This window comes from Echinops telfairi, unplaced genomic scaffold, assembly GCF_000313985.2.
Source record: "Echinops telfairi isolate 266 unplaced genomic scaffold, ASM31398v2 ScPeMD7_7468;HRSCAF=8506_0, whole genome shotgun sequence".
In the NCBI taxonomy this organism is placed as follows: Eukaryota; Metazoa; Chordata; class Mammalia; order Afrosoricida; family Tenrecidae; genus Echinops; species Echinops telfairi.
Genome location: NW_022111369.1, coordinates 38674662 through 38702311, shown reverse-complemented (window position 1 = coordinate 38702311; position 27650 = coordinate 38674662). Strand labels below are relative to the sequence as shown.

Below are 27650 nucleotides of genomic sequence, written 5' to 3'. Positions count from 1 at the left end.
AAACAAATCTATCAACAAAGGCTATGATGGCAGCTCCTAAGTGTCTTGCATTTGCCTTTTATTTTCCATTTTCTCATTATCTTTCTTAAACCATCTTTATATCGTATCTATAGTAATGAAATAGCCTTAAGTTATGTCAGCCCATTAAACTCACTTTTTTCAAGTTAAATCTTCCTACCAAAATCAAGACCACTGCCATTGAATCCATGTTTTGTATTATAGGACAGAGTAGAACTACTTGGTTCTTCACAAAGCTTTCAAAAAAGGGCAACGTAGCAGCAAAGAATTACTAAACCCGAATGAATGCCAAACATGATGGTGGGACAAGAGGAAAGTAAAAGGAAATAGAGGAAAGAACCAGGAGGCAAAGGACATTTATAGAGGTCTAAATACAGGCATGTACATATGTAAATATATATATAGCAAGAGGGGAATCAAACTATGTACTCATATCTACATGTTAAGAATTAAGGTTACAGATGGACATTGGGCCTTGACTCAGGTACTCCCTCAACACAAGAACACTTTGTTCTAACAATCCGGCATTCTGTGATGCTCACCTTCCCAACAGGATCACTGAAGACAAAATGAGTGCATAAGTAAATGTGGTAAAGAAAGCTGATGGTGCCCAGCTATCAAAAGATATAATGTCTGGGGTCTTAAAGGCTTGAAGATAAACAAGCGGCCACCTAGCTCAGAAGCAACAAAGCCCACATGGAAGAAGCACACCAGCCTGTGTGATCATGGGATACCAATGGGATCAGGTATCAGGCATCCAAGACCCAGAACAAAATCATACCCAAGGTGAATGGGGGTGGAGGGCATGGAGTGGAGACCCAATGCCCATCTGTAGACAATTGGACATCCCCCTACAGAGGGGTCACAAGGAAAAAAATGAGCCAGTCGGGGTGCAGTGTAGCACCAATGAAACACAACTTTCCTCTAGCTTTTTGGTGCTTCCTTCCCCCTACTATCATGACCTCAATTCTCCCTTACAAATCGGATTAGATCAGAACATGCACACTGCTACAGATGAGAGCCCACAACATAGGGAATCCAGGATAGACACACACACACACACCCCAGGGCCAACAATGGGAGTCGAGAAAACAGGAGGATTAGGGGAGGGTGAGAGGAGAAATGGGGAGATGGGGATAAGAAATGGTGAGCTGATATCAGAGCCTCAAGGGGGAAGAGAATGCTTTGACGATGATGGCGGCATATGCGCAAATGTGCTTACACACTGGATGAATGTATGGATTGTGATAAGAGATGTAAGAGCCTCCAATAAAAGTATTTAATAATAATAAAGATAAAAAGAATCTGGAAAAAAAGCTTTTAAAAATATATTTCAATAAACAAATTGAATCCAATAAGTTTCATACTTAGAATGGTAAATGGCTTCCTTCTGATTTTCAAGATCAATCCAGGCTCTTCTTTGTAGCCTTAGAACCAGGGTTCCCTACAACTCAAACATGGTTATCGACAGCTCTTTGTACACAAATCCCTGTATTTACAATGTGTGCTTACACATACACATGCACAGAGCTTTTGCTTCAAATAGTACAGCAGCACTTCTGTTTTTCTGAAATTGTCTTGTTCTCACCTCTCTGCCTTTAATTGTGCCGTCTTCTTCCTGTAGAATGCTGGTTCTGCTGCTTTCCTCCAGGAGAGTTCTGTTAGGAAGACAGACTATTTTCCCTCTGTGGACCACAAGTATCTAATGTCCCATTTTTACATCGTATTATAATCCTCTGCTTGCAGTTTTTTTTAATTTCCCATAGACCATAAGTTCCTTGAAGGTAAGAACTATTTATTTTCATCTTTGTATACTTAGAACCATTCCTAACACAGAATATATGGGAACAGGTCTGTTTAATTAAATTAAATGGCCATTTTTTTGCAGAGGCAGTGAATTATTTAGTGTGGGTCTTCTAGCCAATGTCACTAAATCCCACCAAATGACCTTTCCCTGCATGAGTCCAGTGAGAAGGGATTGGAAAATAATGATAGGACTTGCTTGTGAGTAATTGTGAACAGGATTTCCTGCAAGGCCTTTCTTATATGGTAAAAGTAGCCCTCTGAGAAGCAGGAGGAGAAATCTTATTGCCAGCAAAATCCAGGAAGGGAGCTCGTCCTCTGGACTCAATATCCCTGCACAGTGAACCTCTTGGATCCAGAAGACAGGAACAGTAGAGAACCAGGTGCCCGAGCATGGTACAGCATGGTGGCCTTCCCAAACCACGGAGCAAATAACACTTTTGTGCAAGAGGTTGGCTTGTGGAGTGCGGTGCTTCTGGCTACCTAACTGGGAAAGTTGGACATACTGACCTACAGAAGTGGAGCTGAGTACCATCTGGCTGAGGCTTACTGATTGGGGGGGCTCTGGGCACTCAATTCAGGGAGACGGGTTTGCTTGCTGATCCACAGAGCTTGAGCTGAACGCTTTCAAGTAGAGGCTTACAGTATGCCCTTTGGACACTTATTAGCAGGCCTGAAAGAACTTTGTAAATGTGCTGATAAACAACTCAGCCCTGTGCATTTCTCACTAGCAATACAACTGGTATACCTTAATAAACCCTTTGATTGTTAATTTTGTCTGTGAGTCTGTGTAGCCATTAAAATGGATATTAAAACCTAGAGAAGTTATATAGAAAACATTAAGTCATCACACTTTGATGATTTGTCACCAGTACTTTTAATATTCTCAATTGTTTTTCTTATAGTTACAGTAGGGTTTTCAATAGTTATCTACACTTTCCCAATTGGCATATGCCTTTATGAAATAGCTGGTTGAAATTAGTGATACAATAAGTATGAATAGAAGCCAAGTTAGCTAACTTATGGAAACATTAAAATTTAGATTTCATGTTCTTACCAAGGCAAAAGTGATCAAACATATATTTTTCATGGAATATGATATTTTAGAAAATTGGTTTGTTATAGAATGTTTTACTGCTTTGATATTATTTTTCAAATAGTAAAAAATAACAGGAATATTTATTATTCTAGATTAAATTTCATGTCTCTATGCCACAAAAGTAATTGCATGTAATATTATTTTTCCACAGCAGTAAAATAAAATGAAAATGACCAACCATAAGAAAACATGTTCTCACATTGTTTAAACATGTTTATCATAGTTTTTGGCAAGTTTATGACAAAGCTTTGGAAACATTTCACACAAATATTGGCTACATCAACCCTCAAACAGTGATATTTAACCGACCTGTAGGTGTGGGGACCACACAGCCCAGGTGTCCAGGACTTGTCCTGGCTGCCCTGCTTCTGGTGGCACAATCACTAGTAACAGCCCTGCTCTCCCTCAGGTAGAACAATCGATTATAACGTTTATATATTTATCGTTTATCTACACAGGTTCAACAAGAAGGTAATAATATTTATCACTTACGTGTCTCCATGATCTTTATATTGGAAATTAGGACAAATATGAGGGGCCAAGAAATATTGGTCTCCATGATGTAAAGTTGGGAAGTAGATGAGCAAACAAACCATTATTGTCTAAATTCAAATTAATTCATGAGTTATGACAATGGACATAGATGTAGGTAATTGAAAAACATTTGATTAAAGGATGGAGATACATACTTCCCTTGTGGGTTTTTGAGATCATAACTTTTGGGGGAAGTAGAAAGCTTCATTTTTCCCCCCTGGAGTAGTAGCTGGTGGTTTTGAACGACAGATCCCACTGTTAGCAGCTCAACCTGGTGACATAGTGGTTATACATTGAGCTGGTAACCACACAGACTCCCATTCAAAGCCACCAGCTGTTTTCCAGGAAAATGAGTTACAGTCTCAGAAACAAGGGCAGTTCAACTTATTTCTTTAAGAGGTAGCTGTGAGTGGAAATATACTCAATGGCCGTGAGTGGGTTTTTTCTAAATCCTCAGATTTATCAATATGTTCTGATTTGGAAAATTACTTTGTCACTTAAAACAACTACCAAAATAACACAGAAAGTTAATCAAAGATTAGCAGATAAATCAAAGGATAGGAAATGTTTTAGAAACTGTACTATGGGCTTGAGAATGTTCTAGCACTTACTAGATACATAAACATGGAAGAAGCATACCAGCCTGTGTTATCCAAGGATGACAAAAAATAAAATCTAAATCTGAAAGAGGAGATATTAAAAGAGCTCCAATTGTGAACACCTGATTTGCAGAAAGCTGTGGATGGCAGTGGGAGCCCAAAATCCATTTGTAGGAACACAAGAGTTTTCTAAATGAAGAAAAAAAAAAGAGTTATCTGATTAAACCTTATTGAACAAACTGTAGATATCTCATTATAGACATCCATACATTTTTTTGGTTTCGTCTTTTATCATTTTATTAGGGGCTGGTACAACTCTTATCACAATCCATACATACATCAATTGTGTCAAGCACATTTGTACATTAATTGCCCTCATTCAAAACATTTGCTCTCCACCTAAGCCCCTGGCATCAGCTTCTCATTTTTCTCCTCCCTCCTCCCTCCCCCTTCCCTCATGAACCCTTGATAATTTATAAATTATTATTTTGTCATATCTTGCCCTGTCCGACGTCTCCCTTCACCCCCACTTTTCTGTTGTCCGTCCCCCGGGAGGAGGTCACATGTAGATCCTTGTAATCAGTTCCCCTTTCTAACCCACCCTCCCAGTATCGCCAGTCTCACCACTGATCATCCCCCCTGGATTCCCTGTGTTTCCAGTTCCCATCTGTACCAGTGTACATCCTTTGGTCTAGGTAGATTTGTGAGGTAGAATTGGGATCATGATAGTGGGTGGGGGGGGAAGCATTTAGGAACTAGAGGAAAGTTGTATGTTTCATCATTGCTATGTCGCACCCTGACTGGCTCATCTCCTCCCCGAGACCCTTCTGTAAGGGGATGTCCAGTGGCCTACAAATGGGCTTTGGGTGACATCCATACATTTTAAGGGAAATAAACTAAAGTCAGATTTTACCAGTTCAATGGGTGGCAAAAACTTGAAAGTCACCCTTGATTTCTCCAATGCCTTCAACCTTGGCATCCAATTAATTATCCCCTTCCCCTTTCTCTACCAAAATTAAACCAAGACATGAAACCAAATGCCTAAACGGATAAGACATTTTTAATATATCTTGTTTTACAAGGTATTATTTTTTTAAAAAATTCAAATTGACAGTGTGGGAGAAGAAGTGACACAATAGTGTTTGTTTTTTTTAATTCTCACATAAATCCATAAAATAAGAAAAACAGTGAAACTTAAAAAAGACTGAGTAAAGTGTAATACCTTATTATGAAACTTTTTCTTAAACACTTTCTGATGAATGATGTTCTTGATATCATCCAACAAATTATGATGTCTTCTATAATTAATGTTTAATGCATTAAATCTAGTCCTAAGATGTTCTCTAAATTCAGGTGGCATATCCTCATCATCATATTTTGGTTCTCCTGGCCTTGCATTAATTTTCTTCAATTTTAACATGAACTTACATATAAGCTATTGATGGTCTATTCCACAGTCAGCCCCTGGTCTCATTTTGGCTGCTAATATTGAGCTTCTCCACTGTCTCTGTGTAATTCAACCGGTATGGTTCACATGTGTAGTTTCTGTTTATGCTATTTGAAAAGGGTATTTGCAATTAGGAAATCTGTTGAGATGGTGAGGAATTTTGTCAACTAGACACCTCTGGCTAAGGGTAGGGATTGAGCCCCATGTCAACCAGGTCAAAGCCTGATGACATCTCCTTGGGGGCATGTCCTTTTGAATAAGACAGAGCCCAAGTCAAAGCAATCCCCTTTGGCCCTTCACCTTGTGCTTGAGCTGGATCTAGCTGATCACTTTCCTGTGGTGTAGCCCACTGATTCCCAGGAGCTGTCAGTGGACAACAGAGAGTGAACTCATTCAGCCAACCTCACATTTATGTACCTCTGCACCCACAGCCCATGACGCCACTGCCTCATCGTCTGAGTTTCTATTTCAGCTTCCACAGCTACACAAGTCAGGAAAAGCCTGACTTGAAGCAGACTGACTTCGACATCTGTATAAACCATTTCTCTCTCTAAAGCTCTCTCTATAGCCAAACACATGCTAGCGCCACTGATTGTGCTTCTCTGGAAAATCTAACCTAGTATATTAGTCCTGCAAAATTCTATCACACTGTTCCCAGCTCTAATATCATCTGCAAGGCTATAATTTCCAAGAACTGCTCCTTCATTTTAGCTTCCAATTGTTGTTTTCCAATTGCCAATAAAGATAAATGTCTTGATGACATTTGATTGATTTCATTTTGAGAATGAATTTTTCTAAGTTCATACTTTGTACAGTTCAAGTTCTAATTACTAATAGATGTTTCTTCTGAATTTGAGACTTGGCCCATCCGCAACTGAAAGTCTCCCGTGCTTTACTCCATCCACGTTAGGATGGTCAACTCTACTTTGAGAAGGCAGTTTTTCCTCGCTGACCTTTTAAGTGTCTTCCAACCTGAGTGGCTCATCTTCTGATACTGAACCTGACAATATTCTGCTGCTCTCCTTCAGGTTTTCAGTGCATCCAACAGTGTTCGCCTGCTGTTCATAAAGTCGTCAGTGGCTAATCCCTCAGAAGTGGACAACCTTTTCCTTCTTCCTGCCCTGTTCTTAGTCTGGAAGGTCCACTGAAACCTTTTCACCTTAAACGGCTCTACTGGCATTCAAAACATTGATGATGTGGCTTCTACATCACAGCAACGTGAAAACCACCATAGTACAACAAACTGGCAGACTGGTGATAAGAATGTCAATGTCAATCATTCAAAGCAGTTTCTTCTCAGTGACCTCAACTCTTTTGTTCCCATGCATTACAAAAGCCAAACTATCTTCAATCCATAGCTTTAACAGTTTTCATCTCCATTCTAGTTGTCTAGATAGGGAAAAGGTAGATGTTTGTGACCTGTGCTGTAAGTGTCATATTTTGCTTCTGCTCATATCCTGTTGGCTAAAACTCTGTCACAAAGCCATACTGCAATGGAGACTGCAGTATTTTGAGTTATGCCCAAGAATAACTTGAGAATTTGCATTTTTGGCAAGTGGTTAGCATTATTGTTATACTTCCAAGAGCCACAGCAAGAGCAAGTGGAGAAAATAGAGCACATGTGTTTGACCCAGTAGGTTCTGGGGTTAGGGGACTCATGTGTGCTGCCATTTCCCAGTCAGCTCTGTATGTAAACCATAGTCTATATTCCTGCTTATGCTGTGTTATAACAATTATATAATATCACCTACTTCTTAGAGTAAATGATAAAATTAAATCATATGGGTAGGCTCATCAGATTCACATCAGAACTTGGTCCATGTTAACTATTAAGTAAATATTAGTTAAATTTATTAGCAATAATTATGATTACCGATCATAACTGATTTGTGAAACGAAGCCTAGCTTTCATCACTGCTTAGGAAGATCAGAGTACTGACAAACAACCCAAATTGCTTCATAAGAACTACTGCATGCCATGCAAATTATTATGTATAGTAAGACACACACACACACACACACACACACACACAAGACCTATGTTTCTATATAGATTTTTAAAAAATCATTTTATTGGGGGCTCATGCAACTCAACACAATCCATACATCCTTCCATTGTATCAAGCACATTTGTACATTTATTTGTTGCCCTCATCATTCTCAAAACATTTGCTTTCTACTTGAGCCCTTGGTTTCATTTTCCCCTCACTCCCCGGATGGCCCCCACCCTCACGAACCCTTGATAATGTATAAATTATTATTATTTTGTTATGTCTTACACTGTCCCACATCTCCCTTCACCCACTTTTCTCTTGTCTGTCCCCCAGGGACGGGGTGATATGTAGATCTTTGTAATCAGTTCCCCCTTTCTACCCCAACTTCCATCCACCTTCCCAGTATCAGCACTCTTAACAGTGGTCCTGAGGGGTTCATTTGTCTTGGATTCCCTTTGTTTCCATATCTTATCTGTACCTATGTACATCCTCTGGTCTAGCCAGATTTTTAAGGTAAAATTGGGATCATGTTAGTGGGGGGTGGGGGGAGAAGCATTTAAGAACTAGAGGAAAGTTGTATGTTTCATCCATGCTATACTGCACCCTGACTGGCTCATCTCCTCCCCACGACCCTTCTGTAAGGGGATGTCCAGTTGCCTGTAGATGGGCTTAGGGTCCACACTCCACACTCCAACTCATTTACAATGATTTGATTTTGTGTTCTTTGATTCCTGATACCTGATCCCTTTGACACCTCATGATCACACAGTCTGGTGTGCTTCCATGTGGGCTATGTTGTTTCTCAGGTAGATGGCCACTTGTATACCTTCAAGCTTTTAAGACACCAGATGCTATATCTTTTGATAGCCGGGCACCATCAGCTTTCTTCACCACATTTGCTTATGCACACATTTGTCTTCAGTGATCATGTTGGTAAGGTGAGCATCATAGAATGCCAATTTAATAGAACAAAGTGTTCTTGCATTGAAGGAGTACTTGAGTAGAGGCCCAATGTCCATCTGCTACCGTAATACTAAACTTATAAATATATGCACATAGATTGATTTTCGCATCATATATAAATATATTTACATATGTATATGCCTGTATTTAGACCTCTATAAATGCCCTTTGCCTCCTAGTTCTTTCCTCTATTTCCTTTTACTTCCCTCTTGTCCCACTATCATGCTCAGCCTTCATTTGGGTTTCAGTAATTCCTCTCGGTTACATTGCCATTGATCAAGCCCTCCCAGGCCTCTTACACCCTCCTCACCACCGATTTGGATCACTTCTTGTTCCCTTGTCCCTGGGATTGTTAACACCATTTCCTATCCCCCATATCTCCCTCTCCCATGTCCCCCTGGAACCATCGGTCCATTGTTTTCTCCTCCAGTTTGTTTATCCAGCCTCTCTTATACAGATAGACCTGCAGAGATAATAATATGCACAAAAACAAGACAGAGCAAAACAAAACAACAACAACAAACCAATGACAAAAAAAAGAAAACCCTGTGAATAGTTCAAGGTCTGTTTGTTGACCTTTAGGAGTGTTTTCAGGTCGAGTTTGATGGGGTGCCATGCCCTCAATAGAGATTTTAATTTGAAGTCTGAACAACAAGATAGGAATGAGTGATATTAAATAATGCCCCTCCAGGCATAAGTATGACTCCAACAGTAGTTGGGGATTATCTGAATCTATCTCATAAATAATCACTTAGGCACATATGTGAAGTTAATAATCACACCCATGTCACTCATTTTAAATTAGCCAACTTCTGACCAGTATGATGAAGGTCAAGTGATCTTCATTACTGTAGATTACACTGAAATGCAAAGCCCAACTGGGTTGCATGGTCACTTTGGTCCGTAATACCTTTGCCATGGGATTGAAGGTGTCACCAGGAAGTACTATAGTTAGTACTTCAGAGAGGAAGTCTGACTTGATAAAGTTCAACTTTGAGTTCAGCCAATGAAAAGACTTACAATGGGCTATGATTGCTCAACTGTTCTCCTCAATCCTTTGCACAGATGTTTGAAAAATCACTTTTAAAAACTTTGCCTCAGAAAGCAGGCACTGTGTGCCATAGCCATAGAAAGTGTAGTAGGGGAAGAAAAGCGACAGTTCTTACTAATGTGCTCCCAGCCAGTAATAGAAATGTATATAATCCTAGTGAGCAATCCTTTCTGAGCAACAAAAATTATGAAGGTCAATGGACTACATTTTTGATAATTGCAAGATGCTCTTAATATTATTTTTTTAATTTCTTACCTCACACAACAGCAAAATTCAGGGTGAGTGTAAGCCATAAAACCCATTATGTGAAAAGGAAGAAATAGAATAATAGAGAACAAAACAAAACAACCTAGGGTCAGGGGAATTGAATTAAATAAATGCAGGTAATTTCTAACTTTTGATATTTCATAGTAATGACTCACCAATTTTTTAAAAAGTTTTATGCAGCTTATCATCAGGACGATGTCCTACATCCAAGCCCAAGTGCGTATTTGTCTGGTGCTCTCCTTCTTAGATGTTCACTTGAAGATGTTTAAAGATCACATTTATAAAAACACCAAAAACAATAATCAACATATTCTTGAGAAACAGAGCCTGCAAGGAAGGAATTAACTTGAAACTAGCTGAAAGTTTTATGCAGAAATTTTATTTCAGTTGATTTCTTATGATCATAGGGACTGTGTTGCTCTCCATGTGTTAATTTAGTGTATTATACTAATTGACTTTATAAATATTTATTTATAGCTTTTACAACTGGGATAGTCATATTGCTGTCTGGAATTCAAGCCCCAATTATCAAGTGATTGCTGACAATCCAGAAGGTTTACTCTTCAAATACAAAAGAGATAGAAAAATTCTCAATGTGGATCCCAAGGTAATTTTTATTTTTCACCAAAGGTCTCTTTACAACTGGATTATATTTACATCATTATTCAAATATGTATTAAATATTTGATACTCTTAATTTTTTTTAATTTAGAAGTGAGAAAAATGAAATATTGAAAAATCTCTATATTTAAAAATTGTAAATAGTAATAATTAGGAATTGTGTTAGGCTCTGTTCTCTACAGAAGCAAAACCAATGACTATATTAAAAGAGAGGGGACTTTATATCAAGAAAATGGCTCACACAATTGTGGTAGCAAGCAGGTGGAGTCCAGTTGCAAGTCCCTGGGTCAGAGGTTAAGCTGGATGTTAAGGCATTAAGCTTCTTAGTTGATATCTCACTTAGATGGCTGCTTGTTTGGAGATAACCCTTTAAGACCCCAGATGCTATTTTACCTGATGGCCGGGAACTATCTAATTTCTTTGCTACATTTTGCTATAGCACCCTTCCCTCCATGTTTCCTTCCTGAAGGTGGGGAAGCATGCCATTGTCAGTCACCGAAGGACTGTGAAATATATCATCCAAAATTGAAGGGAGGGATTAGTCTCAGAGCCCAAAGACTAGGAATCTGGTTTGCAGAAGGCTACGGATGACAATGGGAGGCCAAGATTCATTGGTGTAATGATGTAGGAAATAAGCCTCTGGTGAGCTCCCTCTCTCCACCATGGAGGGATAGGAGGAGAGTGATCACTCAACAGAGTGCATTGGTGAGTTCAGTGCAGAAGGCCAAAGGCAGAAGCCTGACTTGAACAGTCAAAGCTTGTCAGCAGATTCCCGCTATGATGCATGCTGGACCTGATCTTGTTTCCAAAACTTTATGTATTTGGTGGTTGGACTGTTCTGTTTGATTTATGATTGCACATATTAGGGGATGTCTCAGAAGAGTTATATCATTGGGGTTCACCCTCTTGAAGTTGCAGTATATGGTTTTCATTTTTTAGTCTATGAAAAAAAGACCAATGAACCTACAGAGTCAGCCAGTGGAATAAGGATTTTGGCGGGAGGGGGACATAGAGGTAGGGGTAGGGTGAAAAGGTGACATTGTCAAGGGGTCCATATAGAAAAATAATCTTTGGAAACTGTGGTAGCAAATGTACATTTCTGCTGGATGTGATTGAACTATTGAAGGATTTAGCATATTATTGATCATCATAATAAATATGTACATTTATTACTGACTGTGATTGACACACACATATATGTATATATACCTGTATATGTGTGTGTGTATCTTCTTCTTACACAAGTAGTTTGGGTATTTAATGAACCCAAGAATGGTAGGAACACCAGAAGCAAATGTGTCCAAGTCAGAGGTAAATTAACTCACCAGGTCAGATAGCAGATTTGATGGCAGGCCACTGCTGGTTTCCAGGACAGGCAGGCAATATAAAAGACTGCTGGCTCAAGTTCAAAGAACCAGTGGTAGCTGAGCCAGATGTAAGATCCAGAGCCAGGAAAAATAAAACAAGCTTCCCCACAGCATCCACTTATATAGGAAGTAGGCAACCCACCCCCCCCAACCACTGAGGACTTTTTCTTTCACTTGTATAAAGGACTTTTTCTTTCACTTCTGAACTGAGTAAGAAGGTTTCCTTTTATTCTAATCTTCACACAACTGTTTAGCTAATCCAAGCAGATCCCAGTTGCTTATACTGTGTTAAGTTACATCAGGGGAGAGTATTAGGTCTCAATTTCAAATCTACTGAAAATCCTGGCCTAGATAAATTGACACATATTCCAACTATCACAGAAATAATAATGAAGAGTTTGGGGACAAATTGAATTGAGATTCAAAAGCAGAAACAACAGAATCCTCAGTGATGCTCTTGGGGAAGTTTCAACTTTAGACACAAAGTCAGTGGTTCAAACCCAGTAGCCATTTCACAGAAGGAATGTTAGGCTATCTATTTCTATAAATATTTTCAGGCTCAAAAATTCTAACAGTAATTGAATCAATGTCAGTGGGTTGAATTGTCAAAAAAAAGCATTGTATTACGGAGCCATAATCATTCAATATGTATGCTAATAAAATAATCCAAGAAACTGAACCATATGAAGAAGAATGTGGCAGCAGGGTTGGCAGAAGACTCATTAACAACCTGCCACATTCAGGTGAAACAACCTTGGTTGCTCAAAGGGAAGAGGATCTGAATCATTTACTGTTGATCAAAGACTACTGTCTTCGGTATAGATTACAGCTTAACATAGAAAGCAAAACCGCAATAAGGGCCACGCCCCCTAAAAAGAAAGAAAGAAAGCAAAACCAAAAATACTCACAACTAGTACATTAAGCAACCCTACAATAAAAAGAGAAGACTTTGACGGTGCCATCATTTCAGTTTTCTTTGATCCACAAAAAAGGGACTTGGAAGCTATTGTCAGGCAATCAGACGATGTATGTCATGGCACAAATCTGCTACAAAAGATCTCTGTAAAGTGTTACAAAATGAAAAGGATAATCTGAAAACTACTGTGCACCTGACCCGAGCCATAGTGTTTTCAGTCACCTTCCACGAGTTCAAACACTGGGTAACGAATCAGGAAGATTGGATTACAGTGTTGACAACGAAGATTAAATAGAGAGGGCCTGCAGAAGAATGAACACAACTGTGCTGGTACTGCTAGAATTCCCCTTCGACACAAGGATGGTGAGACTCCATCAGAGGTACAGTGGACCTGTCATCAGGAGAGACCATCCCTGGAGTAGGACATTCTGCTTAGTAAAGTCAAAGTGAGCAAAAAGGGGGAGACAACAAGGTAGGTTGACACAGTCACTGCAGTCGGCAGCACTAGGAAACAGAACTCACACTATGGCGCCTACCACCACCGCCCTGATATTTAAACACATTTATTACAGTATTATAAAGATGTATTTCCCCGGGCACTTCCATTTTTAAGGACAGATGTATACGCCTTATCTATTTTTAAGACTGCTTGAATGTTGATTGATTTTAGCCATGAGTTGACATGGCTAGAAAAAAAGGCTAAAATTTTATGGAAAGTAGTGTTTTGGAGGTGTTTCAATTCTTTTGTTTAATCTTTTATATATTAAAGTATCCATTCAAAAATTGAGAATCTAAAGGGAAAAAATCTTTAGAGTGAAAGAAACAGAAATTATGTTATACATATGAGTTATGGACAGTGACAGACCCAAAGAAAAGAGGAGTCGGAGTCTAAAAACTTTTCCAACCATAGTATATACTCTTTAATATTCATTTATTATAGCTCCTTGCTCATGAGGGGGATCAATAACTATACGTTCAAAGAAAAAATGAATATAATTCCATAGCAGGAAATTAATTATCATCTGCAATCAGATTCAGCTGCAGATATTAGAAACTTCCAGACCGTGGTTAAACAGTATAGCAGGAAATGAATTATCATACGCAATTAGAATCAGATGCATACATTAGAAGCCCTACACAGTGGCTTACACACATGAGTCTTGATATTGGCAATTTCATGTTGGTATGGCAGCTCACACAGTTGCCTTGAACCAGATGGTCCTCGTCCTCATGAGCCAAATTGGCTCTCTCATTAAAACTACCACATAGCAAATGTAACATAGAGAATAGGGTGAAGGACACAAAGAGCATGACCTCGTTGCCCATATGAGTTCCACCTCTGACGTTTAGTGAGAGACAGCTGTTTCACTTTTAGTGCACGCTATCTTCATAGGGTCACTATGGGGCAGAAGCAAGTTAACAGCAGTGAGAGAGAGAGAGAGAGAGAGAGGGAGAGCTCCTGGCAGGAACCAGCACAATAGGCGAATGACTCAAGAAATGGGCTTCACTGCACCATCACTTGCATCAGATTCCTCAGGACATGCATGGCCCACTAATCATATCAAAGTAGATGGAGTTCTCAATTTTTTTCATGATATTTGAAATGCTATTAGCTACTGAAAACACATGGCTCCAGCAAAAAGTTCAAAGCAGAAAATTATTTGGTTTCTAAAGGGTTCTAGAAGGTTCCCCAAAACTGCCATATGGCTATGATTTTAGAGTTTAGTCACATGGTCATATATGGTCATATATAGCTATATCAAAGTCTGAGTAATATGATCTGTATTCAGGTGCCTATACACCCAGCTAAAAATGGGGGTTCCTAACAAAAGAAAAAAAGTAGTTTTGGTAGACAGCTAGTAGTTTCTGACACAATACTACCTCCTTGAAATGAACATTAAGTTCTCACGTTTGTTTTAGCAAAATTAGGGGACTAGGTCAGAATGTGTTTACAGTCTCTTCTTATGTATCTAGGAATGTCAGATAAGTTCCCCTGTGTGCTTTCTCTCTACTATGTCCCCTTTTTGATTCTCACAAATGGTGTCAATATTTGATTGATTCAGGAAAAGTACAGAAAGTTTAATAGGAGAAATTCACAGACTCGTATTTTTAGAAGGCTAAATTCCATATGAGGGGACTTCAAAACTTGTTGACTTTTTAAATTATCTTCTGTTATGTTTTCCACAAATTTTTGAAACTCCATCATACATGAAAAAAATACATAATTGTTAATTGTTTCATGAATACAAATAAAATCCATTGCCATCAAGTCAATTCTGAATCATAACGTCTTTACCGATAGAACAGAACTTCCACACAGGATTTCTGAGGCTGGAATATTTACAGAAACAGATTGAAATATTTGTATTCCACAAAGCAGCTGATCGGTTTGAACCAGTTAGAAGCTGAATGCTTTAATCATTGCACTACAGCCCTTTAATAGCTTGATTAAATTGTGGAAATCAGCTATAAAATTTTCTTATAATTCTAATAGTTAACTAATAGCATACATAGATTTCAATATATGTCATAGATTTCAATATATGTCATAGATTTGCTATTTTATTGTCTCTTGGGGAATCATTATTGAACATTAACTATTAATTGAACACAGTTAAAAAAAACTTTAAAATCCTCAGCTCAAAAATAATGTCATGGACATTTCAAGGACTTAGTCAACAATACATTAAAATATAGCATTTCCTTTTCCCGGAAGAATTGTATTATGATTTTTTTTAAAGTCATGGTGAAATTTGTAGAAAAGGTTTTGTAAGTCTTAGAAAAAGAACAAGAACTAAGTTAATGAGTGGCAAAGCAGCAATGAGTGGATTAGATTCTTAATGGTATTTGAATATTTATATATTTCTTTGAATGGTATTTTAAATTTAACTTTTTGAAAATTAAGATCATACACACTGGAAAACCAATGTTCATCAATAACAATAAACAAAGGTCTGACTGTTTACATGTACTTGAAAAATGCATTTATCTTCCCCAGGTTTTAATGTTCACAAGGGAACATTAGTCTGTTCTTTGTTTCTGACCTCCAGGGTCCCTCTAAAACCTCAGGGCCAATTCACAGAGCCTCTGATTCAACTGGTCTCAGAAATACTTAGTTTTAATTAGCAACCGCAGTGATTCTCTACAGATTGTCTTTCAGCCATACTTTTAGAAACACTTCTCTATAAAGGACACCATCTCTGCCATTGCATCCTCAGATATGAATGCACCAGCATTCATTATTTTATGGGAAACATGTCATTAACATGTTTATCTCCTGAATACTTTTGCAGCTCATTCAAAGATCCATGACCCTAATATTCTTCATACATCCAACATGTGGTGGTGGTGGTGGTTAGGTGCCATTCACTCCGTTCTAGCTCCTAGTGATCCCACCTGGTCCTGGGCCAGCTCACAATTGTTGATATGTTTGAGCCCATTGTTGCACCCATACTGTCAATCCACCCTGTAAAAGACCTTTCTCTTTTTCGCTCCCCTTTAACTCTACCACGTACTATATCTTCTCCCTGATGTCCAACACCATAGCTATAAATGTATAATGACAAGAATAAGATTTCATCATAAAAATTTTTCCATAGTAAAATGCATTGAAATCCCTTCTAAAATGAACACCCCCACGTAACTTCATCTTTAAGATGCTATAAAATAGTTTTAAAAAATACAATTCAAGTCTGGTTTTTCTTTGCTTTAAACACTGCCTTTGAAATCCCAGGTGCCTAAGAGAAGATAAAGGAAAGGTAGAAACTGTGATAAACAGGATGTGTTTCCTTTGTGCAGCACAGATGTAGACGCATAAATTCTAGAACATGGTTCTCATGAAACACAGTTGTTTGTGAATGGTAACAGTAGGGGGAAAAGAGATAGAAATTTGTGTGGGTCTTAGAACAAGTAACCTAAGTTCATTGGTTAAGAAATTCCAAATGCAGTAAGAGTTTGGTTGCATTGAAAACAGGGCCACTGACTTTAACTTCCCTCCAGCTGTAAGACATCTGGAATAAATAAGGCAAGTTTCTATTTTTGAGTGAAGAATGCTTGTCGGAGTGATTCACACCCACCAAAATGTTTCCAGTGTATTATCTTTAGAAAGACTGTGTGGAAGCACTTTGTACTCACTCTCCTACATTTTCTGGACAAATGAAAAAAGAGGTGGGGGGGAGTTCTTTTACACTTAAGAAACATTACCATGGGAAAGTTTGCTTTGAATTTTACCATAACATTGGAGGTCTAAAATCTACATGATCTACTACTAATAAGAGAGTCCGTTGTTAAAATAAAATTATTTCTTAATTATGATATTCTCCATCCCCAATTCATTAAAAGATTGTGAGCACCCATAGCTTGGAAAAATTTTCCTGGTTATAAGATACTCAACAAACACTCATAAATGATGAACTACTTCCTCAAAATACACACAAAAACAATGCTACATTCATTAGAAATTGAGATTGTGCCATGGATACTTAATGCAGCAGGGAGGGCAAGAACTATGATCGCCATTTTTATTCTCTGTTAATCCAACTAAGTCAGAAAACAAATTTAGAGAAATTTATCAGTGGAAGCAGCTAGCATTGCCTATTTTTAGGTTTTGTAGAGGTCATTTAGAAATCTTTATTTTGGTCTGTGTTCTCAAGCGAGCTTGTGCAGTCCCAGAAATATGTAATTTAAGATACCGCAAATTAAGACTGGTGAATTAGAACATGTTTTTGACTCACACACACAAAAATCTGACTCAAACTGGTTTAATTACTTTCTCAAGGTCAAAAGTGAACGGTTAATAGAAGCTTGCAATGGAGCTGAAACTCAAATATTAAGAGACAGCATGAGAGACATAAAGATGAACAAGATATCAACACTTTGCCCTCTAAATGCTTTCATTATACTTAGGGAAATCAGGAATGTAAAATACAGAATTGCAATAGAAAGCAGAAAATGATACATAACCAAGGAACGATGTGTTTGGAATTCAGTAGAAGAAGACATGAATTTTTATCTGAAGAGAGGATGGGGAAGAAACGAGTGAGGGTGGTTGATAATGAGTAGAGTGCACAACTCAACTCAACTCACTGGCGTGGAGCTGACCCCACTCAGAGCACCCCATAAAACAGAGTAGAACTGGGACATTTTTACAAGAGGAGAAAGTCTATTCTTTCTCCAGCAGAATGGCTGGTGATTTAGAACTGGTGTCTACCTTTAGCATCCCAGCGCATAACCTACTACATCACCAGGGCGTGGGCTTCAACAACTTCTTAGAAAAGGGAAATTAAAAGAGGATGGAATCTTTCAACAAACTTTTCAAAGTCCCCTCACCTTAGTGGGGAGGGAAGCATAAGGAATTAAACTCATAGAGAGGCAGTGGTGAATAATATCAGGGAGGAAATGTCTTTAAAGATAAAATTGATGAGAGTGGAACAGGGACAAGAAAACCTAAATATATCCATTTGCCTGTTGCATTGGTTTGGAGAAGGAGTGGAGTGGGAATTAAGTCTGAAAAGATCATGAGAAGCCTTGAATCCAAGACTGTTAATCATCTTGGGCTGGACTTCATCGAAACAGGCGGATAACCAGGAAGGGAGGGTGTACAGGGAAACAGGAGGTTAAAAATGATGCTGAGGAATTAGACTACGGAAGAAGCACTGGAGACAGTGATAGCCTAACAATAGTTCAGGAGGGGAACAACTCAATTCACTGCTGTCTAGTGGAGTCCAGCTCATAGAGAGCCTATTAAACAGAGTAGAACTGCCCCTTTGGGTTTCCTAGTCTGGAAGGTTTTTTTTAAGAGCTGTAAGAGCCCTGAATAAAATGATTTATTAAAATAAAATAAGTAAAATATTGATGAGAAAATATTACACAAGTATAGGCTAGCTATGCATCACAATACATGAATTGTTAACTTGTACAGATTAAATTCTTTTTTTGTTTGTTTCTTCCAAAACATTTTTATTGGGAGCGAATACAGATATCATATTATTCCATAGTTCAATCACATCAAGCTAACATATTAAGTTTCTTTTTTTTCAATTTCTAATATTTTCAACAAATATCTTTGTTGTTGTTGTTTTTTTAAATCATTTTATTGGGGACTCATACAACTCGTATCACAATCCATACATACATCCATTGTGTCAAGCACATATGTACATTTGTTGCCATCATCATTCTCAAAACATTTTCTTTCTACTTGAGCCCTTGGTTCTGCTCCTCATTTTCCTCCTCCCTTCTTGCCCTCCTCCCTCTTTGCCCCCCTCCCTCATGAACCCTTGATAATTTATAAATTATTATTATTTTGTCATGTCTTACACTGTCCAATGCTTCCCTTCACTTACTTTTCTGTTGTCCGTCACTCAGAGAGGGGGTTATATGTAGATCCTTGTGATTGGTTCCCCCTTTTTACCCCACCTTACCCATAGCCTCCTGTTATTGCTACTCTCATTATTGGTCCTGAGGGGTTCATCTGTCCTGGATTCCCTGTGTTTCCAGTTCTTGTCTGTACCAGTGTACATCCTCAGGTCTAGCTGGATTTGTAAGGTAGAATTGGGATCATGATAGTTGGGGGAAGAAGCATTAAAGAGCTAGAGGAAAGTTGTATGTTTCATCATTGTTATACTGCACCCTGACTGGCTTGTCACCTCACCATGACCCTTCTGTAAGGGGATTTCTAGTTGCCTACAGATGGAATTTGAGTCTTCACTCTGCCCTCCCCTCATTCGCAATGATATGATTTTTTGTTCTGATGATGCCTGATACCTAATCCCTTCAACACCTCGTGATCACACAGGCTGGGTGCTGGACATGTGGACTTTGTTGCTTCTGAGCTAGATGGCCACTTGTTTACCTTCAAACCTTTAAGACCCCAGATGCTGTATCTTTTGATAGCTGGACACCATCAGCTTTCGTCACCACATTTGCTTCTGCCCCAACTTTGTCTTCAGCAATCATGTGGGGAAGGTGAGCATCATGGAATGCCTGTTCAATAGAACAGAGTGTTTTTGCATTGAGGGAGTGCTTAGAATGCCTCATCTTCCCCTGTGGTATATCTAGAAATAGAGGCCCTGCTCTAGCTAACCCATTTCTGAGTTTATCATACTGCATCTACCTGATCATCCAGATGAATAAGTCAGAATTTAGAGATTTCCTACCTCCTAAAAAGTAACCAAAAGATCTCATTCCAGTGTGTGAGAGGGGTACGCGTGGGGGCTGGGAGACTGGAGTGAGAGTGAGGTGCACTGCTCCTGGATGACAAGTATCTTGGTAAGATTTTGTTTCTCCACCTGGGCTAGCTGTGAAATCTGAGAGGCTTTGGTCTTTCCTCCACTGATTTCTATTGAGTTGGTCCAGGGTGGAAGGTGAGGCTGGTTCAAAATAGCTCTCTAGGGGATACAAATACGCAATCATGGCTGAGATAAGATGTAGAAAGGAGAGTAATGGCGGTGACCTTCTGAAAGAAAAGTTGAACTCAAGCTATAGTACCAAGCACTTGGATTTTTATTTCTTTTTGTTACCTCACAGTTCAGTGAGAATCTATGGCATTTGTGCTATGATTTGGGATAAATGGCTAAGTATCAGAAAGTCTAAGCCATTTGATAGAAGCTGACGTTTTTCCATTGGTTCCATTTCATTGGTGGGCTTTTGAAAATCAATTGCATGAAAATCATGAACTTATGTCAGAGAGTCTTCTTTGCCTTTGTAGTATCTAGTAGAGGCCATTCCCAAAGTATGTGCTTGATAAACGGGCACCCCAAAAGGACACATTAAAACTCTTTGAGAAGTATGAGTTCTATTAAATGTCGAAAATTGATGAAACAGAATGAAAATGAGTGCCTCATGTGCAGTACACATTGTAATCCATTTAGCAGGACATGATTATTTTCTTTTTGCAGATTGTATTAGAGTGCAAACTGCAAAACAGAAACAAACAAGCAAACAAACACCGTGTTGAGTTTATACTACTTTATGCCGTTCTGTGTGTTAGAAAATGGAATGGCCCCATAGGATTTCCTTGACTGTGGTTTTCATAGAAGCAGATCATGAGGCCTTTGTTCACCATCAAATGGCCAGCCTCTTTGTTAACAGTTGGGCACAAACTGTTTGCCCTACTTGTGGACCCTTTCTAGAGAAAAGGGATCCTCTAATGTTGACTACTTTTTGCAAATAATAATTGTGCCACCAGAAAAAATGAGCTGCTTTGGAATACAAACTATTCTCCCAAAACTCTTTGTTAGAATTGAGCCCACGGTGGCTAGACGAGGAGCAATTCTGTCCATTTTGGAAAACATTTCCTCGTCCTTTTTCATTCTCACACTAGCTAAGTCAGTGATGAGAATCGCATACGCCACCCCTGATGATTCCAAATGAATCCATCTGTGCTGTGCACTAGGTATGTATAGTGATTCTAAAGCTTAGCTCAATCAGATAACCATTGCTTTACATAGAAATATTTTATTATAAAATGTCATTCCCTTAAAACCACGTTTTAAGCCAGCACTCTTAAAGTCACTTACATTACACATTCTTAAGATGTCGTAACCAACCAAACAGTGTACAGACAATCCACCAAAGACTTCTGAAAGGTTTTCATAGAAGTATGCTTACACTGCATGCTTCAGATTATTCATGGATGCTATTTTCTCCATTTATTTGAATCACTATAGTATGGGCTTCTGTTATACATTGGATTGCATCACTCAAAAATTTGTTTTCTGAATCCTAAGCCCGATAACTGTGCTATTTGGGAATTGAGCTGGTTCTGTCTTGTTAAGAGAGCATTCAGGTAGGGTGTGTTTGTAGTCAATCACTTTTGCAAGGTGAAATGGTCGGTTTCGGACAGAGTCGCCAGCAGATATAGGGGAAGATAGATGCCATGGCACATGGAGGTCATCAAAGGGACAGTGCAAGTTCAAGGACCATCTCCCAGAACTGACATAAAGAGACAACCTCCCCTGAGAGGTAGTGCCTGGATCTCAGAATTTTAGACTCAAACTTTGAGACAATACATTTCTGTTCGCTAAAGCCACCCCACCCTCCCTTGTGGTATTTCTGTTATCCAGCCCTATATAATTAAGACAGGGTGGGAGGACCTATTCTCACTATCACTACCTCAGTAAGAATTGCCTTGCAAACTGTTTGTCCAAAGTTTACACAGACATGGAAGGAATGTGTAACTGTGAAATCTGTGGCAGCAACCCTTGCTGGGTGTGTTCCTCATTGTATCTCCAGTGTGCCGGCATGTGTGGTTCACACTCACTGCCATTGAGTCCATGCGGACTTGTAGTATAGTGGGTTACATGTTGGGCTGCTAATCACAAGGTCAGGAGTTCCAAACTACTACCCCCTCCTTGAGAGGAAGATGGAACTTTCAACTTCCAGAAAGATGTACAGTCCCAGAAAGCCCCAGGTTCAGTTCTACTCTGTCCTAAAGGATCGCTATGAATGTACATGTAGATACTCATTAAATATCTGTGGGATGAGAAAATTGAGCATTAAATATTTGCTAAAGGAATAAATTGTAGGTCCAAAAGTAACCACTGAAATTGTTGAGGTTAGCTTTGAAATATTTTAGGATCTTAGGTACTCAAAACATATGTAGAGCTAATGCTATTTTTGGTTGAAACAGAATAATTGCTTCTGGTCGCAGCATTTCCTTTGTAGGTGACTTAATCCTCTGGGTTCTTTGCTGATCCTAGAGTGCTGGTCCAGGGCAACCGTGATGACCTTTGGGTGGATGAGAGAAGCAATTCTTCTATTAATTTTAAAAATACATATGTAGCCATTATTGTATAAAAGAAAAGATCCTAAAAACAAATATCTCAAGTTCTACTTCCTTTTTCTATGAGGATGGGACATATGGCAAAAGATATGAAACAGAACTACACATGATTGACTTCATTGGTTTCCTTGAAGTGTATAAGTACCAAATGTGCTTGACACAATTGATGTATGTATGGATTGTGATAAGAGTTGTATGAGCCCCTAAGAAAATGATTTTTTTAAAAGTACCAAATAATGAATTAGCAAATAGTGTCTGAACTATAATTTTTACAACAATAAATTAATGATATTTACACCAACAAGATTTTTAAAGAAAAATAAATTCTACCCATAGTAATGTTTTTATTGGCTTTCTTGTTTGTTCTGTGTTCATTAGAAGGGAAAATATGGCAGCACCTTGTCAAAGCTCCTCTCTGCCCAATCCTTTCCTCTCAAGTAACTCCCCACCCCAATAGTACTTGCTAGTATTAGTAACAGAGGTGTTAATTGCCTCTTTAATGTGATCCTCTGAGTTCATTACCTACCCTTAATTTCCCTTAACACCTGAAACTTCAAATCCCATCCGGCACAGACTTAAAATTGTTCCTCCAAATGGAAGTCTATAACATTCTTACTTCCTCTGGGCAGATGGTTCAAATTTAATCTCTTGGAAAGGTTCATTTAAAAAAAATCTATTTTCTTTTCATTACACTTTTTCGTGACATTTTTGAAGAGAGAGAGAGAGAGAGAGAGAGAGAGAGAGAGAGAGAGAGAGTTAAATAGAACACGTTTAAGCAAAATCTCCAAAATCCACTGCAACATAGAGTTAATACTGGACCAGTGCAGCATGGGATCCTTCCTGAATCACTAGCACCGATCTGTTGGCTCCTGGGTTTTCCTTGGAGACCTCTTGTAAGCGCACCGTCACAGTTATTAAGTATATTAGAGGGCTTGCCAACTTGCTGGTTTTGCTGCCCAAATTACTGAATGTTTGGTTGATTATACCCTCCAAACACCCACATACTTAGTAGCTTTTAAATGTTTTTCCCCTGAGCAATCACCTGGTATACCTGAACTGGAAGCCTACCACATATAAATTAAGTATTTACTCAACTAACTGCTGCTAAAAATCAAAAGGGCCTTGAGGAATATATTAAAAATCAGTTAACAGGCCTTAGCTTCTATGAATTGAAACTAATGCAACTTAAATGTAATGGCCTCCTCTTGACCTAGAAAATGGATTTTAATTTTATATGCAGTAATTATGGAATAACCCTGCCACTATCATGATCTGAATTCTACCCTGCAAGTCTGGCTAGACCAGAGGATGTACACTGGTACAGATAGGAACTGGAAACACAGGGAATCCAGGATGAATGATCCCTTCAGGACCAGTGGTGAGAGTGGTGATACTGGGAGGGTAGAGGGAGAGTGGGTTGGAAAGGGGGAACCAATTACAAGGATCTGCATGTGACCTCCTCCCTGGGGGACGGACAACAGAAAAGTGGGTGAAGGGAGACGTCGGACAGGGCAAGATATGACAAAATAATAATTTATAAATTATCAAGGGCTCATGAGGGGGCAGGGAGGGGGGAAATGAGGACCTAATGCTGGGGGCTTAAGTGGAGAGAAAATGTTTTGAGAATGATGAGGGCAATGAATGTACAAATGTGCTTTACACAATTGATGCATGTGTGGATTGTGATGAGTTGTATGAGCCCCTAATAAAACAATTAAAAAATAAAATATAATATAAAAAATAAAATAAAGGAACCACATGAAACTAGGTTAGGTTAAAGAAAGTGTTTTAAAATATTAATCAAAAAATTAAATAATACCTGACAGAAAACAATAAAACTATCATTTAATATATTCCCATATTTCTTCTTGGTTAGCATCCTCACTTTCAACATTCCTCACTTTTTCCGAGAATCCACAGTTGTGTGATTCATCCTTAACCATCCTTTTACTGTAGATGTAGGATCCCATGCCTTTAGAGGTAGTCTTTGTGATGGATATATTAGAAACAAGCAACTTTTCTTCTCTGAACATTTTATGTACATCTTTTAAACACCCTTTCTGCTTCTGCTGAACTTACAGCAATTGTACTGGTAATATATTTCGTTCTTTGAACACTTCCAGGAATGGTGTAGTTCACTCATAGTACCGTGTGAGAATTTGGGGCATAACACGAGTGAAACAAGTGACACACTCTCAAGTTGCTGGGCACTTTTTCTCTTGGTGTTATATATTTTTGTTTACTGAAGTAACAAACACAAAGCTTAAAATGTAGTATTTCATCAACAGTAGCTGGGCAGCTTCCCACCTGGCCACCTTAGAGAGAATCCTTATTACAAGAGCCACTTTACCAACAGGTTCACCAAACTCAATATAGAATTGGGTATCCGTTATGCTGAACCGGTGTGAACTGGCTCAATCCCACTAATGCCCTAATTTTATGGATTCTAACAATTCTACCAATGGTTGTGAGCACAAACCAAGGTAATGTTGCGTGGCTCAAAATCAGGAAAAGTTTGCGACAGCGTTGTATCCTCTCACCACACTTTTTCAACCTGTATGCTAAGCAAATCCTAAAAGAAGCTGGCTTATATGAAGAAGAATGTGCTATCAGGATTGGAGGAAGCTGAGGAACAACCTGCATTACACAGATGACACGACCTTGTTTGCTCAAAGCAAGGAGGACTTGCACTAGCTGATGAAGTTCAGGGATCGATTAGGTATCGATTAGGACTCAATATAAAGAAGACCAAAATCCTCACAACTGAAACAACAAGTAAAATCAGGATAAATGGAGAAAAGATTGAAGTCGTCAAGAATTGTTCTTGTTTGTATCCATAATCGATGCTTATGGAAACAGTAGTCAAGAGATCAGTAGATACGCTGCATTAGATAAATATGTTGCACAAGACCTCTTCAGAGTATTAAAAAGCAAGGCATTGCTTTGAGGATTACGGTGCACCTGACCCAAGCCATGGTATATGCCATTGCCTTATATGCATGGTGAAGTTGGACATTGAATAAGGAATGCAAAAGAAGAATCTATGATTTTGAATTGTGGTGCTGGAGAAGAATATTGAAAATACCAGACTGCTAAAAGGAGAAACCAATCTTTCTCGGGAATAATATGACCCAAGTGCTCCTTAGAGGCAAGGATGGTGAGACTTCATCAAAAAAGACCAATTCTGGAGGAAGACATCATGCTTGATAAAGAAGGCAGGTCAAGAAGAAGGATTGGCACAGCGGCTACCTCAAGGGCCTTAGCACGGGAACAATTGTGAGGATGGCACGGGACCGGGCAGTGTGTCTTTCTCTTGTGCACAGGGCGTGAGTTGGAAAGGACTCGATGACACCTAACAACAATGGATGCAACAATAGGCTCAACCATACTGGTCATTTGAGGATGGAGCAGGACCAGGGAAGGTTTTATTCTGTTGTGTGTGACCGTCACTCAGAGCTGCTTGAGATGTCATTGGACTATTCGGAGTCCTTAGGTTGCACAAATGGTTAGTGTTAGGTGACTCGACCAAAGGCTGCCCGTTCAATTCCATCGAGAAGCTTTTCATAAGAAAGGCTGGTTGACCTACTTCTGGAAAAAAAAATCACAGCGATGGAAACGCTACAGAGCTGGGTTCCGCTCCGGAGCACATGGGTTGCGTGAATCTGAAGTGACTCAAGGGAACTGGTTTCTTTTTGTTTTTAGTAAGATGTTACAACGGATTCAAAGGAGAGCTCAAAGAGCAGAAGCATAAAAAGGGAATAAGGAATTCTCAAAAGAATTTTAAAATAGATGCAAAACAGGTCAATCAAGGAGCCATTTCCCCCCTGAACACAATTACATTTCGTTTTTATTTTTTATTTTTATTTTTTTTTCTCTTTTTTTTTTTTTTAAATTAATCAATTTATTGGGGCTCATACAATTTATCACAATACATAGATCAATTGTGTAAAGCACATCTATACATTTGTTGCCCTCATCATTCCCAAAATTCTCTTGCCTCCTGGGTTCCCGGAATCCGCTCATCTTCCTTCCCCCCCACCTTCCCTTCCCCCTACCCTTTCCCCCATGCCCCCCTAATAATTTATAAATTATTCTTGTATCTTGCATTACACTGTCCGGCGCCTCCCCATAAATAGGAATCATTTGCATTATTTTCAAGTTTCCACAATTTACAAAGTTGTGATGCACCTCAGAGATGGGGATACTCAGAGGAGAGCTAGAAAAAAATATGCACTGTTTTATTTCTGGCCATTTTAGTCTTTCAGTCCTCCCTTCACCTTCATATCATAATAAATTTAGAGTTATTTTTACCATGAAATAACTAAGTGCTTGCATTAGATTTGCCTGATTGTCTACAGAAGTGCAGCAAGAAAATTATTACACTACTTAGGACTCTTAAAGTTTGATTTGTAAACTCCGAAACCCTACAGTTCTGAACAAACATTAAATTAAATTAAATTAAATTATATCTGGGAGTTTTCAGAGGAAACCTCAAATTAAACTGTTAAAATTCCGTATTGTCTGAGAGTAGGAAATCAATCTGAATCAACTCTGTTGACCACATTTTACCTGAAATTCCCAAACATTTGGACAAATTCATCTCATCTCCAATATCATAAAGGGACTTTTATATGATATACACAAATATATTCTGGGAGATTACCAAGAATTAGGCTAGTTTTTCTGGGAAAGCTTTCTAAGAATTGTCTCCATAATTAAAGTCAAACTTGGGCTTTTTTCCCCCTTTGCTTTTAAGTGGCTAGAGTAGTGGTTATGCATCGGGCTTCTATCTGCAGGGTCAGCTATTCAACCCCACTAGCTGCTCTGCAGGAGAAGGATGGACTTTCGACTCCGCGTTGCAGTCTCAGAAAGTCGCGGGGCAGCTTCTATGCTGTTTCATCAGGTCGCTATGAGTAGGAGTCACCTCAATGGCTGTGAGTTTGGCGTTTGGGTTTTAGTCCTACCTAATTAAATGGGCCTCATTTGAAAATATGACATTCCATGAAAGGCCTTGCTTTCAAAATGTGATTGAGTTAGTTAATTGTGCCAACCTGGCCAATAATCACATGTGGGGCTAATTGAAAGGCGGAGGGATAAATGGGTAGTGAGCCTCGCCTTTCTAGTTCTCGGGTCTCTTGTTTTGTGATGGTTGCATCGGGTGCAGCTGCCTTAGCAGTTCCCTGCTTC

At 38.9% G+C, this 27650-nt stretch overlaps 1 protein-coding gene across 1 annotated transcript in view; it reads left to right on the top strand.

Moving 5' to 3' along the window:
- The window catches only part of CFAP299 (cilia and flagella associated protein 299), a 683777-nt gene that overhangs the window by 647550 nt on the left and 8577 nt on the right, over nucleotides 1-27650 (top strand). The window contains exon 5 of the mRNA XM_030888618.2: nucleotides 10253-10382. Within this exon, the coding sequence (XP_030744478.1) occupies nucleotides 10253-10382 (130 nt within the window). The remainder of the gene's footprint in view (nucleotides 1-10252; nucleotides 10383-27650) is intronic.